At 38.0% G+C, this 15518-nt stretch overlaps 1 protein-coding gene across 17 annotated transcripts in view; it reads left to right on the top strand.

Annotated features, from left to right (window-relative positions):
- Positions 1 to 14218, top strand: part of NRCAM (neuronal cell adhesion molecule) — a 150291-nt gene extending 136073 nt beyond the window's left edge. For 15 of the 17 annotated variants that reach the window (XM_081211446.1, XM_081211449.1, XM_081211447.1 and 12 more), the window contains one exon: positions 12024 to 14218. In XM_081211446.1, the coding sequence (XP_081067572.1) occupies positions 12024 to 12261 (238 nt within the window). In that variant the 3' untranslated portion in view covers positions 12262 to 14218. Of the gene's footprint in view, positions 1 to 4585; positions 4648 to 12023 lie in introns of all 17 variants that reach the window. The other 2 variants (XR_014012533.1, XM_081211435.1) reach the window with 2 other exon arrangements.
- Positions 14219 to 15518: the final 1300 nt, after the last annotated feature.

Below are 15518 nucleotides of genomic sequence, written 5' to 3'. Positions count from 1 at the left end.
TAGCCCCAGCACTTCTTAGTTCCAACAGTTCTGGCTGAAATTAACCAACCATTCCTATATCATTTAAGAAAACTCAAGTTCCTAGGTCATATACTGTATTGTTAGTCCAGATAATCCAGTTATTTCATCTCAGTGGGAGTGGCTGCAGTGCCTACGTTCCTATAATACAACAGCATTGTAAAACTGATTCAGAGGGTCTTGTATTCCCTTGGGCCATTTTATTATCTAAGAGTGCTTCATATCCAGACAGACTTCCATCATTGCCACAGAATATTTTTAAAATGCGCTTGCTTCTTTAGACTGATTTGAAAATGCATTTCATATTGGTATCTTCGCAAAGTGGTGCATTACTAAAAAATTAAACCAATAACACCTGCCAGCCAATTCAATATGTCCTACCTTTACAAGAAAATCAACACTGCAATCCTGAACATAGTCTTCTATTAGCATTTCAAACATTACCAGTGCAGCATGGCTCCTTCTCCTGCCACTCAAGTAATATAGGGGCCCTGTGATGTCAGAGTTTGACCAGCACTCTGGCAATTCCACCTTTAGGAGTTTCATTCTCAAGAGCCAAATAGTTATGAGTTGTAGAACCTCAAAACAACCATCTTTATCTGTAAAACTGATGCAAATTTTATACATGACATACCCCAGGATACCCTGAGCTTTACAGTCGAAAACCTAGTATCTGTCTCAGTATCCAGGAAGGGGTACTTTTCCTTACTTTTGAAAAACTTTGAATGATATCCTTTAAAATTACTTGTTTTAACAATGGGGAAATCATTTGTAAAAATGTTATTTTAAAACATTTTGTCTATTTTTTTTAAAGTGTTGACCTGCTACTTGTAGTTAAAATAAAAATTTGCAATATACTTCATATTCTAGATATTACTAAAAGCTAAGCAATGTAGAGATTTATTTCATAGGAAGTGATTTGATTGTAACTGAAATAATGTAGGCCTACTGAAGCCAATTTGTCAAAACAAAATCCCTAGTGAGATAAGGTAAATTTGTAATTATCCTGAAGGCCTTTTAAATTGTTTTATAGCATAAAATTTATACTTCTGGGATGTCAAAAATTGGTCCTTTATCTCCTTTCTCTTCTGGTCCCATTGATTTAGGCATCTTGTAGATATTGGAAGCATACCAACATATCCGGATTCCGATTCTGTATATTAAGAATTAGGATGAGATCAAAGCAGTTTAATCTTTTTCTCTTCAAGGCATTTAGGAAAAAGTAGTGCATACTGAATAATTTTGGGTATCTCTCTATTTTTCCCCTGAAGTGAGAGACAGTTGTGCTCTCAGAGCCACCATTAAAAGCTGCCAGTCAACTCAATATATCCTACCAAGTTCCTTCCCCTTCCACTGCAATGTGTGTTACTGTATTCTTCCTTGTTCCAGTGATTTTTTTAGCTGAATATAGTGCTAATCATATTTTGAGTTATTTTGCATGTTAATCTGCTCAATGGGTGCATGCACAGACAAACCAGCCTTCTGCTTTTTGACTCGTTATTGCATCTGCCTGCCCCTGAAGTGAAAAGATTATTAACAGGTAATGAATGCAATGTCGTTGGAATGATGTGACAAAGTTTACTAAGAATTTGTAAAACTTTTTGATGCATTTCTTTTACTGCTCTGTTTCACCCCCAAATATTATTTGGCTTCTGTTTACTTATGCCCTTTACAGCCATCTTCTCACTTTGTTATGTATCTCATCCATCACCTTCAAGTTTGCTATTTGTTTCATAAAACTCGTAACAGTAAAGGGGGGGAAATGGTTATGTATAAGTAAAAAGAGGGAAGTTCTAATTTGGCCAGAGAGCTGTTCTTCCACTGAAGGAAAGCACTTTGATCCAGTGGAGGCTTCCATAAACAGAACAACAAGGGAACAGATTTTTGATCTTCTGCCTCCTGTCCCCTGTTGCCAAGTCTATTCTAGAGGGTCTGGGGACTTTTTAATTTTTTATTTCTTTGGAGCAGCATAGGAGGTCCTGCTGGGGGGCAGGGCTGCAAGAGAAAGGGGAAATTGGCAGAAAAATACCTTCTTTAATTCACAGAAGCCTTTGTTAAATCAAAGAACCTTCCATCAGGGAAGGGCCACAATTAAATACATCACAACATGAGTAACAGGTGATATATTCAGAACAGACCCCCCCCTGAAATAAACATTAATTCCATTAATTTCAGTTCTACTCTGATGTGTAGCTAACATCTGATATCACCTTCTATAATACAACTTTTAGAATTATGTTCTTATGTAATATAAAACTTCATTTAAACGTTGCTCAACTTATTAGTTTATTAAAACTGACATTCTACTTGTAAATAGCAAGTATTGGAGCGAACTTGCTATTGTAATGCCTCATCTGACAATAAAATTCATATATCCTACAATCCATATTTTCTTTGTAATTGTTCCAGTATTCATGCTACTTACTGATATACTTGGAGGAGGGGGAAAACATTCTGTTTTAAGTTTTGAAGGATATTTTTCAGTTGTTGATCTTAATTTCAAAGATTTCAGTATGTAAGTATTCATCTGCAAAGGAAGTCAATTTAAAAAAAATGTATAGGTTTTGAGGCTATCTAAGCAGGAAAAGAGAACATTCCTGGTATTATATTAAATCATCATTAGAAATAACGCTACTGTAAAAATGCCAAAAAGCCACAACCCTTAATGTGGAGCTCTTTAAAGTCCACAACAACACAATCAATCTTCCTTCTGAAGTATATTTCTTAGCAACAAATCAACATTAATTTTCCAGTAAGAATCAAGACTTTGGTTCTTCTCCCAGGAGACATCTGGGAGACATCTTCCTTTCTGTGCATCTTCAATATACATTAACAATTATCTACATTAACAAATTTGAAGGGCAAAGAATATGCCATCTTGAAGTAGAGAGCAGAACATTCTTTTGTACAATGTATCATACTTGAGTAAGTGATATTGTGTTATTCCTGGAAGGAATCCCTTTTGAGTTAAAGGCAAAATCTAGAATTCAGCAGCTAAATTCCCATCTATAGAATATTTTGAAGACATGTTTTACTTAACCACATGAGCAAAATGGATTTACTTTCCATGCCTCTTTTGGTGTGGCAGAATCTGCTTTTATTTGTATAGACAAATAGGCTTTTTACTGATTGTGCCAATTGCAATTGGTTTTAGTATTTTTTTTGTGTTTGTAAGTCGCTTTGAGTCATTTCTATGCGTAAAGCAACTAATAAATATTCATCTTGGTAATGTGATTCTCTTATTTCTGTCTGTGCCATGGCAAAAGGTGTTTCACATTCTTTCGTGAATGATACAGATTAGGACATCTAAATACATTTAGGTATTTAGGTGCCTTAGGTATTTAGGTGCCTTGAATAGAGTGCCTCTGAGTGTGTGCAGAGTTTCAACTCAAGCAGTGTTTTAAAAGATCATCAAGACGCCTAAACATATACAGAATGCCTTTCTTTTGTGGTCAACATTCATTGGAACTTACTTTCAAGTGACTTTGTATGGGCAGGAATGGAGAATCTGTAGCCCCTTGAGTTGTTGCTGGACTACAACTCCCATCATCCCTGATTATGGGCCATGCTGGCTGAGGCTGGTGGGAGCTGGAGTCTGGCAATAGCTGGATGGCTGCTGGATTAATTCAGCAGTATTGGGAAGCTGCCCTAGCAGCACTTGTTCCTGCTTTGCCATGGAATGCCAGATGCTCATGACTATGTGAGAAGGGGATTCTCCTGCATTGTCCCAAGCTTTGCATGTTTCCCTGACATCACAGGGGGGAAAACCTGTCACTGCATGAGAGCCCTATCTTAGCTCTGCAGCCTAAAGTGGCTAGTGTTCATAGAAGAAGTCAGTCCAGTGCACATAGTCTATTTGACTTTTCTCAGGTGACCAGAAACAGATGTGATAGTTGCTCCTTCTACTAGTTACGCAGAAGAAGGCATTTCAGTGGGAGTTGCTTCGGCATATAGGTATGAAAGCAGCTTCACCTGCCGACATTTCCTCTTCTGCACAATTGTTAGAGGAATAATCTCCCGTTCTTCTTTAACATCTGGACATTATATTTGACAGATGTAATAAATGTTCATTCCATTGATCCAGTTTATGGAACGTATTGCTAGCCTGCGGTAATTAACTCCTGGTATCTGCTCTCAAGATGGCTACTATTCTCTCTTCATTCAATTGGATTAATAGAACTTAGTTCTCAGCCTTCTTCAATTGGGACCTCTGCCACCATTCCTGTTTCCCAGCATCTAGTAATCTTGAATTTATTTATCTGGCCCCCCCCTAAACACACACACACACACACACACACACACACACACGTTGTGCTGCTTTGAACATGTTCCTTACTCACTGAAAGGGGGCTCCCTTGGTTCCTGAGCTATTTATTTGCTGCAATCCCTATGGGAACATTGTTTTCACTTCCTTTTTTAGTGTGCAAAACACCAAGGGAACCCAATTTCCAAATCTGATTTTTGCATATGCTGTAACTGTGCACTCACGCCAGTGTCCACTTCCGTGCAGGTACACACACTCGTGTAAATCTGCAGTTTTGTTCTTGTTTGTTTTTTAATTATACAGACATTAGACTCTGCATCATTACTAGCATATAGAAAAATCACAGAAACAATGCAACCAGCTGTGTAAGTATTTTTTCATTATTTAGATTATAACTGTAAAATAAACATAAAAGAAATAAGAATGAAAGAGAAACTGATGAAAAGAACTTATTTCCTTGAATTAAAAAAAAAAAGTCCTGTATTCTACGGTAATAAATAAAACTGCTTTCTGAAGTTAGTGCCACTACATGTTACTTTTGAAACATTTTGTGTGAAATATATACAAGATTTGAAAACTGCTTATGATCCCCTTTTAAAAAAGAGTATGTATAGTTTTTCAGTTAAATCCAAATATTTTGTGCTACAAAGCATAGGATACAACAATGCAATGAAACGTATTATGTATTTCAAACCCTTTGTGCTTTATTCATGGTATACCACCCAACCAGATCTGTCTTTGGTGGGTGATTGTGAATTTCGTTGAAACACAAATCAAAAGATATATTCATAGTATTCAAAAGAAAAAAGGAGAGCTCAGAAATATTTGGATCTGTGAATGCATATGATTATTTCGCAGGTGGCATTTCTATTTTGTGGTTAATGCGTGTACAGGTGCATGTTTGTATTTAATGCATAATGCAAAACTTTGGGTGATAGTTAACTAGTTATTCTCAAAGTATGATCACCTATGCACATCACTCTTTAATTTTAATTTGTTGTATTCACTTGAGTTCCTTTTTTATTATTAGTGAGAATAAATCACAAGTGTGAATTTGTCACAGTGGTACCTCAGGTTAAGAACTTAATTCTTTCCAGAGGTCTGTTCTTAACCTGAGGTCCACTTTAGCTAATGGGGCCTCCCGCTGCCACCATGCCACTGGCACACGATTTCTGTTCCTATCCTGAAGCAAAGTTCTTAACCCGAGATACTTTTCTGGGTTAGCGGAGTCTGTAACCTGAAGCGTATGTAACCTGAAGCATATGTAACCAGAGGTACCACTGTATACACATGACTTTTCATCACAGGAGTGATTCTATTTAGGAATTTCTCTTCACTGATGCAGACCTGTATCACAGTGGTAGAAATGATAGTGAACATGTTAATTCTACTTCTGAGGAAATCTATCAGGTTAACATTTAATTTAAGATAATGGTAGAGAATGTCCAGCCTGTAGGCCTAATTAGGTCCATCAAGCCCCATTTGGACCACCAGATAGTTTTGGCCAAGCCATGCCCATATGTCCCTCACCTGACATCAGGCTCAGGACTGATAAAGCCACAGCTACAAACATCGAATTCATTTGCAGCTTAAATTCATCACTATTTGAATGTGGTGCCTTACGTTGCACTGCTTTCAGCAGGGATCAGATACACTTGGATATCCCAGTTGCTCTCAAGTGTATCTGATCTGACAACAGTATGACAGGAGAAGACACCAAATTCAAACTGCACCAAAGGTTAAGCCACTTCAAAGAAACAATCAGGAGTGAACTCTTGATTGTTTCTTTACAGTCAGAGCTTTACCTCTTCTGTGCCTAATGTCAAATGAGGTCAGGGGATTGACAAATGGTCACTCTGTGAAGAGTTAACTACCGTATTTTCCCCTCTATAACACGCAGATTTTTTCTCCTAAAAAGGAAGGGGAAATGTCTGTGCGTGTTATTGAGCGAATGTGTGGTCCCTGGAGCCGAAAAACCAGGCAAAAATCAAATCGCGCTTCATGGAGAAGGGAAACCTGAAAAGAGGAAGCGGCTGCTTTCCTGCATTCTGCCTCAGGGTCTTACTGCCCACCCTCCTCTGTTTCCTTGCTGTGTTTGCTGAAACAGAACAAAGAGCAGGGAAAGCCCCTCCCCTCCAGGCAAGCAGAGGGGAAAGCAGAGTGTCCTTCCTCTCTGTGCTCCGGTGCTGCAGGGGGAGAGGGAGAGAGAGAGGGGGAGGGAGAAAGAGAGAGAGGGGCGGGAGGGAGAGAGAGAGAGAGAGAGAGAGAGAGAGAGAGAGAGATATGGCTGGCTTGGGTGGGGAGAAACTTTTGCCTTTCTTTCCTCCCTCCCGTTAAATCCCTCTCCTGCATTCTTAGCCAGCTGCTTCTCTGCACACCCCTCTCATGTCCCTTCTTTGTTTTTCCTTCGCTCCCCACTTAAAATGTGGTTACAAAGCATAGATCCATATGGATCCTCAGGATCTTTGCATTGGGTCACCCCAAATTCACCATCAGATCACATAGCATGTCCATGGCTACAGCCTGCACCAAAAAAATCACACACCCACTGTTGCCTGGGGCTGCAATGGTGCAAAAATGTGGTTACAAAGCATGAATCCACAGGGATTCCCAGGATCTTTGCATTGGGTCACCCCAAATTCACCATCAGATCACATAGCATGTCCATGGCTACAGCCTGCACCAAAAAAACATGCACCCACTGTTGCCTGGGGCTGCAGTGGTGCAAAAATGTGGTTACAAAGCATGGATCCACAGGAATTCTCAGGATTTTTGCATTGGGTCACCCCAAATTCACCATCAGATCACATGTCTGTGGCCACAGCATGAAGCACAAAAATGATACATCCACTGTTTCATTCAGAATGTTTTTTCCCTTGTTTTCCTCCTCTAAAAACGATGTGCGTGTTATGGTCAGGTGCGTGTTATAGAGCGAAAAATACGGTACTTTCATCAAGCCTTCTGGCTAAAAGTGGCTCCCAACCTTAGTTTAATATATTTATTTATCCTTTCATATTTTCCAAAAGTCACCATAAAATGCACCAATTCTACGTTCACTAGAATGTGTCATTCCACGCGTGGTTCTTTCCTTCAATGAATTAAAACTTTGGATCCAACACATTATCATAACTAACCTGTCATCTTTTCGTCCAGCCTATCTTACCAGATCAGAAATCCAGAGGAATAGTTAATATTCTCTTCATTGCTTTGGAAGGCAATACAGATGACCATTACTTTAGTAGAGGCACATACTCAACTTCCTATTAAAATGAAATGGGATTTCAAAATGCTTAATTTGGACTAACTCTAGATATTTTCTATGGAGTGTCTTGATTTACATTTGCATGACTTAAATACCATCTTCCCCCTCTACAGACTCAATACTGTGTACTTTTTATATAAATATATGTGTCTTCTTGTTGTTTCTTGCAACATGCATGTTAGATAAGTCAAATAAGTTAAAGGAAATAGTTAATTTTAAACATATATAAGAGCTATGGCTGGTTTTCAATTTGTCTGTGTAACTATTGTAATTTCACCCTATTTATGCAATACAATGAGAGGTAACTTGTTGTCTTTTTTCTAACTTGGTGGGAGAATGATATATTCTAGTTTAACTGTATTTCCTTTAAATTTCAAAAGATATAATTGTTTCCTTTGGATAATATTTATAGATTACATCCATTTTGTTACAAAGATAGCCAATGCATATTGTGAAACAAGCCTTTAGGAATGAAGAATAAATGTGGAAGTAATGGAAGACAGAGTTGGAAATCCACTGGACTCCAATAAGTGAAAGAAACTACAATGTTCACTCAAGTCTAGGGAATGCAGAACCAAGCCAGAGGGGAAACACAAGTCAATATTCAAGGGACACAGCCATCTTTGTTTGCAACACATTTCCAGTGTGTTAAAAATAACCACTGTGGCTATCATCATTTTGAACAAAAATGCATATAATTGCAGTGAAAAGCTGGTTTCATGGTTTTATAATTGGGAGCTTATATCTTATTATACAGTATTGTCTAATGCATATATTAGAGTGTTGTTGTTATAAATGGAGAAATGGAAGGGAAAGACACATATCTGAGCTTGCAATACATAGCTTGAATAAGAAATCTCCATAGTGCTTCCCTGAATAGAAATCAACATTTTTTCCTGAATTTGCTGTGATGTGTGCTCAGAAATTCAAAACAAACTCATATTCCTCAATTTATTTCAAGCTGCTGTAACAAGTAGTTTGCAGCCATAATAATAATGTGATGTTCTGCACCAAATTCAATCTGCAATCCTCAACATGCTTAATAGGGGGTAAGTTTTATTGAACTGAGTAAACAAATTGGGGTTATGCTGCTTTCTCTTCCCATGCCTCCATTAGTGTTTTTTGGGGCTCTTCAAATTAAATGGGTTTACCACTTCGGTACTTTTCAGTTAATATTCATATTGAATGTGTAAGATATGTAGTCTTTGACACCAACAGTTAAGTAGTGCCATGGTCAGACTGGGAAAAGGGAATCTTAAGAGATTTTCCAGCGTCATATGAAGAGGCATGCAGTTTTGTTCCTGGTATGTTACTGGTTGGAAATTATCTTATGGTCCACTCTAATATAGAATGTCTTAAGATGGATTCAAATAACCTTCCCCCCCTCTACTACACAATGATATTTTGTGGGATAAAAGTCTAACCTGCCAAATTTCCTTTCTAGATGCATCACAAACAGCTTATTGTGAGATTCAAAGGATTATTTTGATCTACATTTAGAATCTGACAACTCTTGAGTGAACGCATAATTCTTTTGCTACCTGGAAATTCAGAAGGGAGCTCTGAAGTTTCTCTTTGTAGAAGGCAAGAGAGAGATTATCTGAACAGAGTCTGAGATCTTAAGGTCAAGGATATATCCCCTAAGAGAAAAGAAACAGCAGAATTCGCCCATGAGATAATGTATCTTGATAGAAAGGATTTCACAAACACTGCAAGTAGAGATGAGTTTGGAGTAGTCTAAACATTCTGTTGTAAAAAAAAAGAGAGAGGGAGAGAGAACACATCTGTTGTCCTATTCCCAATACCTCTCCAGTATAGTAAGCCTGCAACTTACATGGGGTAATGTTTCAGGAATCGCTTCAAAGCAAAAATCACATACAGTGGTGCCCCGCAAGACGAATGCCTCGCAATACAAAAAACTCGCTAGACGAAAGGTTTTTCTGTTCGCGATTTGCCTCGCAAGACGAATTTCCCCTATGGGCTTGCTTCGCAAGACGAAAACGTCTCGCGACTTTTTTTCTTTGACTAAAAACAAAGACATGTTTTGTTTATAAAGTTAATTTATTTTCCCTTAAATTTTTGAACTGCTCTTTACAGTGTGTGTGACTTTAAAGAGCAGTTAATAAACTGTTGTTGTGCCAAATTTGGCTTTGTTTGGACTTTTTTTGACCATAGGAACGCATTAATTGATTTTCAATGCATTCCTATGGGATTTCGTGCTTCGCAAGACGAAAAATTCGCTAGACGACAAAAATTGCGGAACGAATTAATTTCGTCTTGCGGGGCACCACTGTATCGTCAAAACATATTGGGTTCAGTGGCAGGTAGGATCCCCCCCCCCCAGATGCCTGTCCCCTTTCAAAAAAATTCTTTTTTGCCAAGTGCGTAAAGCTGAATGCACACAAGTTAAATGTGCATAAGCTGTGGGCTTACTGTATGCTTAAACCAGACAGTTGAACCTTGCATAACAGATGGGCATAAAAGATATTGGAGGTTACAAGAGAAGGCTCAGAGGAGTACCAGGTTATAGTGGCAGGACAAAGCAATGATGAGATTGGATGCAGTAGGGAACTAACCTTGCTGTCGGTGGATATACTGGGCTGTGCCAAAGGAGGAATACAGGATGGGTACTTCAAATGAAAGGGAAATCCTCATACCCTGCACACCTGTGGCTCTGCACACAAAAATCACAAATGTGGCCCATAGATATGTCTGTATGAAAAGTCCCTGTGCTTGTAGATGGGCACAAGCAAGCAGCTACATACACAATAGGGTAAACCTGCACAGTCTGCGGTAGTCCCTGTTAGTCATGTAGACGATGATAGAAGTGGGCATGATAAAAGTGGGTAGGGAGGTATGATAAGATTTTAAGCAGAGACAACGCTGACGTAGAGCATCAACAAACATCTCACCCAGGTTCATAGTTAATCTCAGGACTGATTGATAACATTAACAGTAGAGTGCAGAAGCCATTTCCACATGGTTGTGTCCTACACCTTTTGGCATCATGTACAGCAGGCACGTCCAACAGGTAGATCATGACCTAATGGCAGATCATTGGACGTCTGTGGTAGATCACTGACTATCCCCAAAGAAACTCAACAACTTTGGCTCCCCTAAAAGAAGCTCAACATTTTTGCTCTGCACCCCCCAAAAATAGAGCTTTCCTCATCCCTCCCCAAAAAAAGTTCAACAACTTTGACCTGAACCCCCCAAAATGGGGTAGATCACTGCCAGTTTTTAACTCTGTGAATAGATCGCAGTCTCTTGGGAGTTGGCCACCCCTGATGTACAGGAAATAATCACAAGGATGCCACAAATGATGTTACTTCCCATGCTAATGGTGTGATACTGAAATGGAAAATACACGTGGCATAAAGTGGTATGAGATCTTCCTGTGTGGAAATGGGTTATACACAAGTCTGATAAAGTATGGTTCTGTTCTTATACTGCTAATAAGCTGCATTGTCTGCAACTTCTAGCAAAACAGTCCTCTCTGCATGTAGACTAGGAAGATGCTGGTATGGACCATTGCTTACTGCCTGGCACTGTGGCCCAAGTTGTGGAGACTGCTAGCCATGAATGCATATCTGCTCAGTTGCTGAAATTAGGACATGCTGCATGTTCCTTCAGTATATGCAGATGGTATTTGTCAAGATTTCCATTGAGATATGCTCCAGGCAGCAAAACCACCTTTGTACACAGTTACCTATACTGTCTCAAGCAAAAGCTAAGACCGAGTGTAAACCATTTCTTCCAGCTGCTAACAATTCTTTCCAAAATATTCATTCACTCTTGAAGTTTGATTTAAATATGTTGTGAATTAAGATCTGGTTTTCATTTAACTAAACACTGATCACTATCAGGATATGGACTTTGCTTTTCTTCTTAGGCTGTTTTCATTTGTTTCTTCTGCACCCTTTTAATGGAATATGTAGGTCTCTTGAAAGGTAAGGTTATCAATTTCAAGCCTGGTGTGTGTAATGTAACAAATTGCTCCAAATACAACACTTTGTTTATTGTATTTTTCTAATACTGGGGAGAATCTCGGTTTGTTTGTTTTTTTTCTTCATTTAATCAAATTCATTCCTCATTCATATTCAGGAATTGAGAATAAAAAGTTTTAACAGACTAATTTCACAGCACACCATAAGCTTCATATCTGAAGAACAAGGGGCCCTTTCTAATGCTTGCAACTTTTTCTACATTGCTTCAAAAATGGGACCTGAATTTGTCACTGTGAAGCCTTGCACGGTGGGGAAAACGCACTTCCACCGCTGGAGAAATCCTGCGTTTAAACCATTACTGCACCACGTATTCATACATTGTATTAATTTGTCTTCACCCTGTGATTGAGTTTACTAAAGGACTGTGGGACTACACATACTTTTCAAAAACCAGCATGCATGATTTGTTTTTGCAGCTTGTCTAAGTTATATGTTAATTGTTTCTTTTCTTAAAAACCCTTTATTTTTTCAGTGATGCTGATGACCACAAGCCTCTAAAAAAGGGAAGCAGGACACCTTCAGACAGGACTGTGAAAAAAGAGGACAGCGATGATAGTTTAGTTGACTATGGAGAAGGAGTTAATGGTCAGTTCAATGAGGATGGCTCCTTTATTGGACAATACAGTGGTAAAAAAGAGAAAGAACCCGCAGAAGGGAACGAAAGTTCTGAGGCTCCTTCACCTGTTAACGCAATGAATTCATTTGTCTAATTGAAAAAAAAGAACTCTTGCCCCATTCATACTACATTTCCATTATTATTATTTTCAAGCATTTGTACATCTCCCCCACTTTTTGGACATGAAGGAAACAAATATTCTACACGGCAAAGTGTTTATGTAATAAGTACATATAGGTGAAACTGTTAAACTATATAACAGTAAGTGGTATGTTAGTATGACTCAGAATGCAAAACATTTTGCACAGATACTTGCTTTTTTACAAGACTAAAAAAAGAGCAACGTCAACTAAGAATAATGAAAAGTACAGTATAATGCATGTGAAGCGCTGCATACGTCCCGGGCAAAGCCAGTTTATGCCACTGAAAATGGTTTTGATACTTCGTTATGCAGTCCTCAACTGAATCCCTGGATATGAAGCCCATTTTCATTGTCAGAGTGTTATAGTAGTATTATATAGAACTTCAATGTCTTTGTGGACATTGTTGTGAAATTGGTGACTTAATTGTCTAGATATCATTATGTCTTTTTGCAAGACAGTTAGGAACAGTATGTACAGTATATGATTGATAAATGACTTTTAAGTATGATACTTGCATTTGCTGATGCTTACTGAGATCCTGATACCTGCTCTTTGCTCCTCTTGTAGCCTTTCTAATCCAAGTATTACTGCAGCACAGTGTTCTCTTTTTGACATCCAATGTACATTGTATCTTTCTCTTTTTTTAGGACATACAACAACATGCATTGAAATGCATTTTGGAATTTATACAGTTATGGAAGTGAAATTTTCAAATGATATAGAAATATTCCAGAAACCATACAGGGCAAAATACATTCAGTGCCTTTATATAAGTGTACATTCAATAATGTACTGTAGCTGGTCATAACCAATCGGGAACTTTTCTTGTGCAAGGTAGCATTGAAATGAAAAGTTGCAAATTCAAAATTCACAATTCAGTTCATTTTGATGGAACTTGTGAAGGAAATGCTCCCTGTGGTTTGTGTTGCACCTCAGCAAGCTGGTACAATAGTATATGACTAATGAACTGACATCATTGCCAAAGTAATTTAATTATTGTTAAATTCCCAGATATGTTCAACAGGTACATAAGAGTTTGTTTTTATGTGATATAAAACTCATTAAAGTTTCTTTTCTGGAGATAAACTATAGACAAGCTAATGCAACTTACACTTTCATGGCCTTATGCAGTTTACACAAAGATGGCTGAATTAGTATATTTTGCTAACACAGGGAAACACAAAAAAGCTCATGATATTCTAAGATACCATGCTCACAAAAGCACCTTTCCTTTCCCAGTAAGCCCAAGACCCTCTGACACCACTTTTACCATTATGCTTGGCATGAAGCTGCTACTCAAGAGCCACAGCATTCAAGTGAAATTTGACAAATGTTAAGTAAGTTTAGTCATAAATTACCACTATCATCTGTTAGAATGTTTTCTGCAAACACACACACAATCAATATCACAGAAATGGTTACCTCCAAATATGAAATTTTATATAACAACCTATGGTTGAAGGAATGCTCAGTTTCATTTGCCAATAAATTGGTTTTTCATAACTTGCATCAAGTTTAATTTTAAGTAAGCTTTTTATATGTAGATATTTTGTTGAATTTGTAAATACACTTAAAGTGTAGATGCTATATGCTTCTAGGTGTTTGAAAATGCTTTTGTTGTACTGTGTAAGAAGTACTCTAACCAACAGAGTGCATGGTATTTTAAAGCATCTACCTAAATATATGTAATTCAAAATTTGAGATAACATGCCCGTTAGGCTGCTACTGTGAAACTTCTATCCATTTTTTGTGCAGGTCCTTAAGGAATGGAGGTGGCACAGCAGCAGTACTTGACAGATTGCACCCAATATCATTATAGGTTGTGTTATTGCTTTTCACTTAATCACAGCACACTTGTTGCAGCTTTGATGCATATACTATGGGACCTATAGTATGGGTTAACTTATACAGTAGTGCCCCGCAAGACGAATGCCTCGCAAGACAAAAAACTCGCTAGACGAAAGGTTTTTCCGTTCGCGATTTGCCTCGCAAGACGAAATTTCCCTATGGGCTTGCTTCGCAAGACGAAAACGTCTCGCGGCTTTGTTTCCTTTGTCTAAAAACAAAGACATGTTTTGTTTATAAAGTTAATTTATTTTCCCTTCAATTTTTGAACTGCTCTTTACAGTATGTGTGACTTTAAAGAGCAGTTAATAAACTGTTGTTGTACCAAATTTGGCTTTGTTTGGACTTTTTTTGACCATAGGAACGCATTAATTGATTTTCAATGCATTCCTATGGGATTTCGTGCTTCGCAAGACGAAAAATTCGCTAGACGACAAAAAATGCGGAACGAATTAATTTCGTCTTGCGGGGCACCACTGTAGTATAAATTAAGCACAATTTGAAAAACTCACCTTATAAGCATGGCAACACTTAGAGCTGGAAAACAGATATGCAGCACTGATTGAAAAAGCACAAAAAGGATAAAACATTCCTACAAAGATTTACCAACAGTATTGGAGACCAGCGTAATTTTACAATTAAATGTAGATGCTAAATTTATCCATGCATGTGAAAATACACAGAGGAGATTACTTCTGTAATGGTGCAACACATTTTGTATTAAAATAAATGTGGTTTTAAAATTTCACTTGCTGTTCAGTCTCATGCAATAATATCGAACAGATTGTTATCATCATCCCTAGCCTTAAATATTCTACTTTTTATACTCTTAAGATCACACAAAAGGTAAAAATAGATTAATTATAGGCTCAACAGATGAAAGTGGATGAAACTTTGTGAAACTTCTTTTTTTTCTGTCCCCCCCCCCTCGTGTTTTCCTGGGATTTGGGGTGGTGGGGTGTTAAATAGTTTTCTATTAAATAGTTTTCTATTTATTGTACATTGCAGATGTGTTCCTGAGTAATTCTGCCAGGCTCATCCATCAGAAACTCCATATTATAATTCTGCCTCACAAAAAAGATGATAGCAATATGCTTGCAAAATGTTGAGCTATGACACTAAACTTTATGGGTCAAACTAGTGGTGATGCTAAATTCATCACTATGAGGCACCGTAAGGGTATTTTTTTTAAAAAAAAAAAGTTGAAGGCATTAGTCATTGGGACCGCAGTACATAGAGAGGAGAGACTTAACCTTTCCCTCCCCATCCATGATTCTGACAATCTTCCCACCCTCCAATAAGAGCCCTAAGAGGAAAGCTCCCATTCGCAGTTGCCATTTCATTTCCCATAATTCCCTTAGGA

The sequence above is a fragment of the Podarcis bocagei genome, assembly GCF_964188305.1.
Source record: "Podarcis bocagei genome assembly, chromosome: 10".
In the NCBI taxonomy this organism is placed as follows: Eukaryota; Metazoa; Chordata; class Lepidosauria; order Squamata; family Lacertidae; genus Podarcis; species Podarcis bocagei.
The sequence above is the reverse complement of the archived record's forward strand: the minus strand, read 5'-3'. Positions and strand labels throughout refer to the sequence as shown.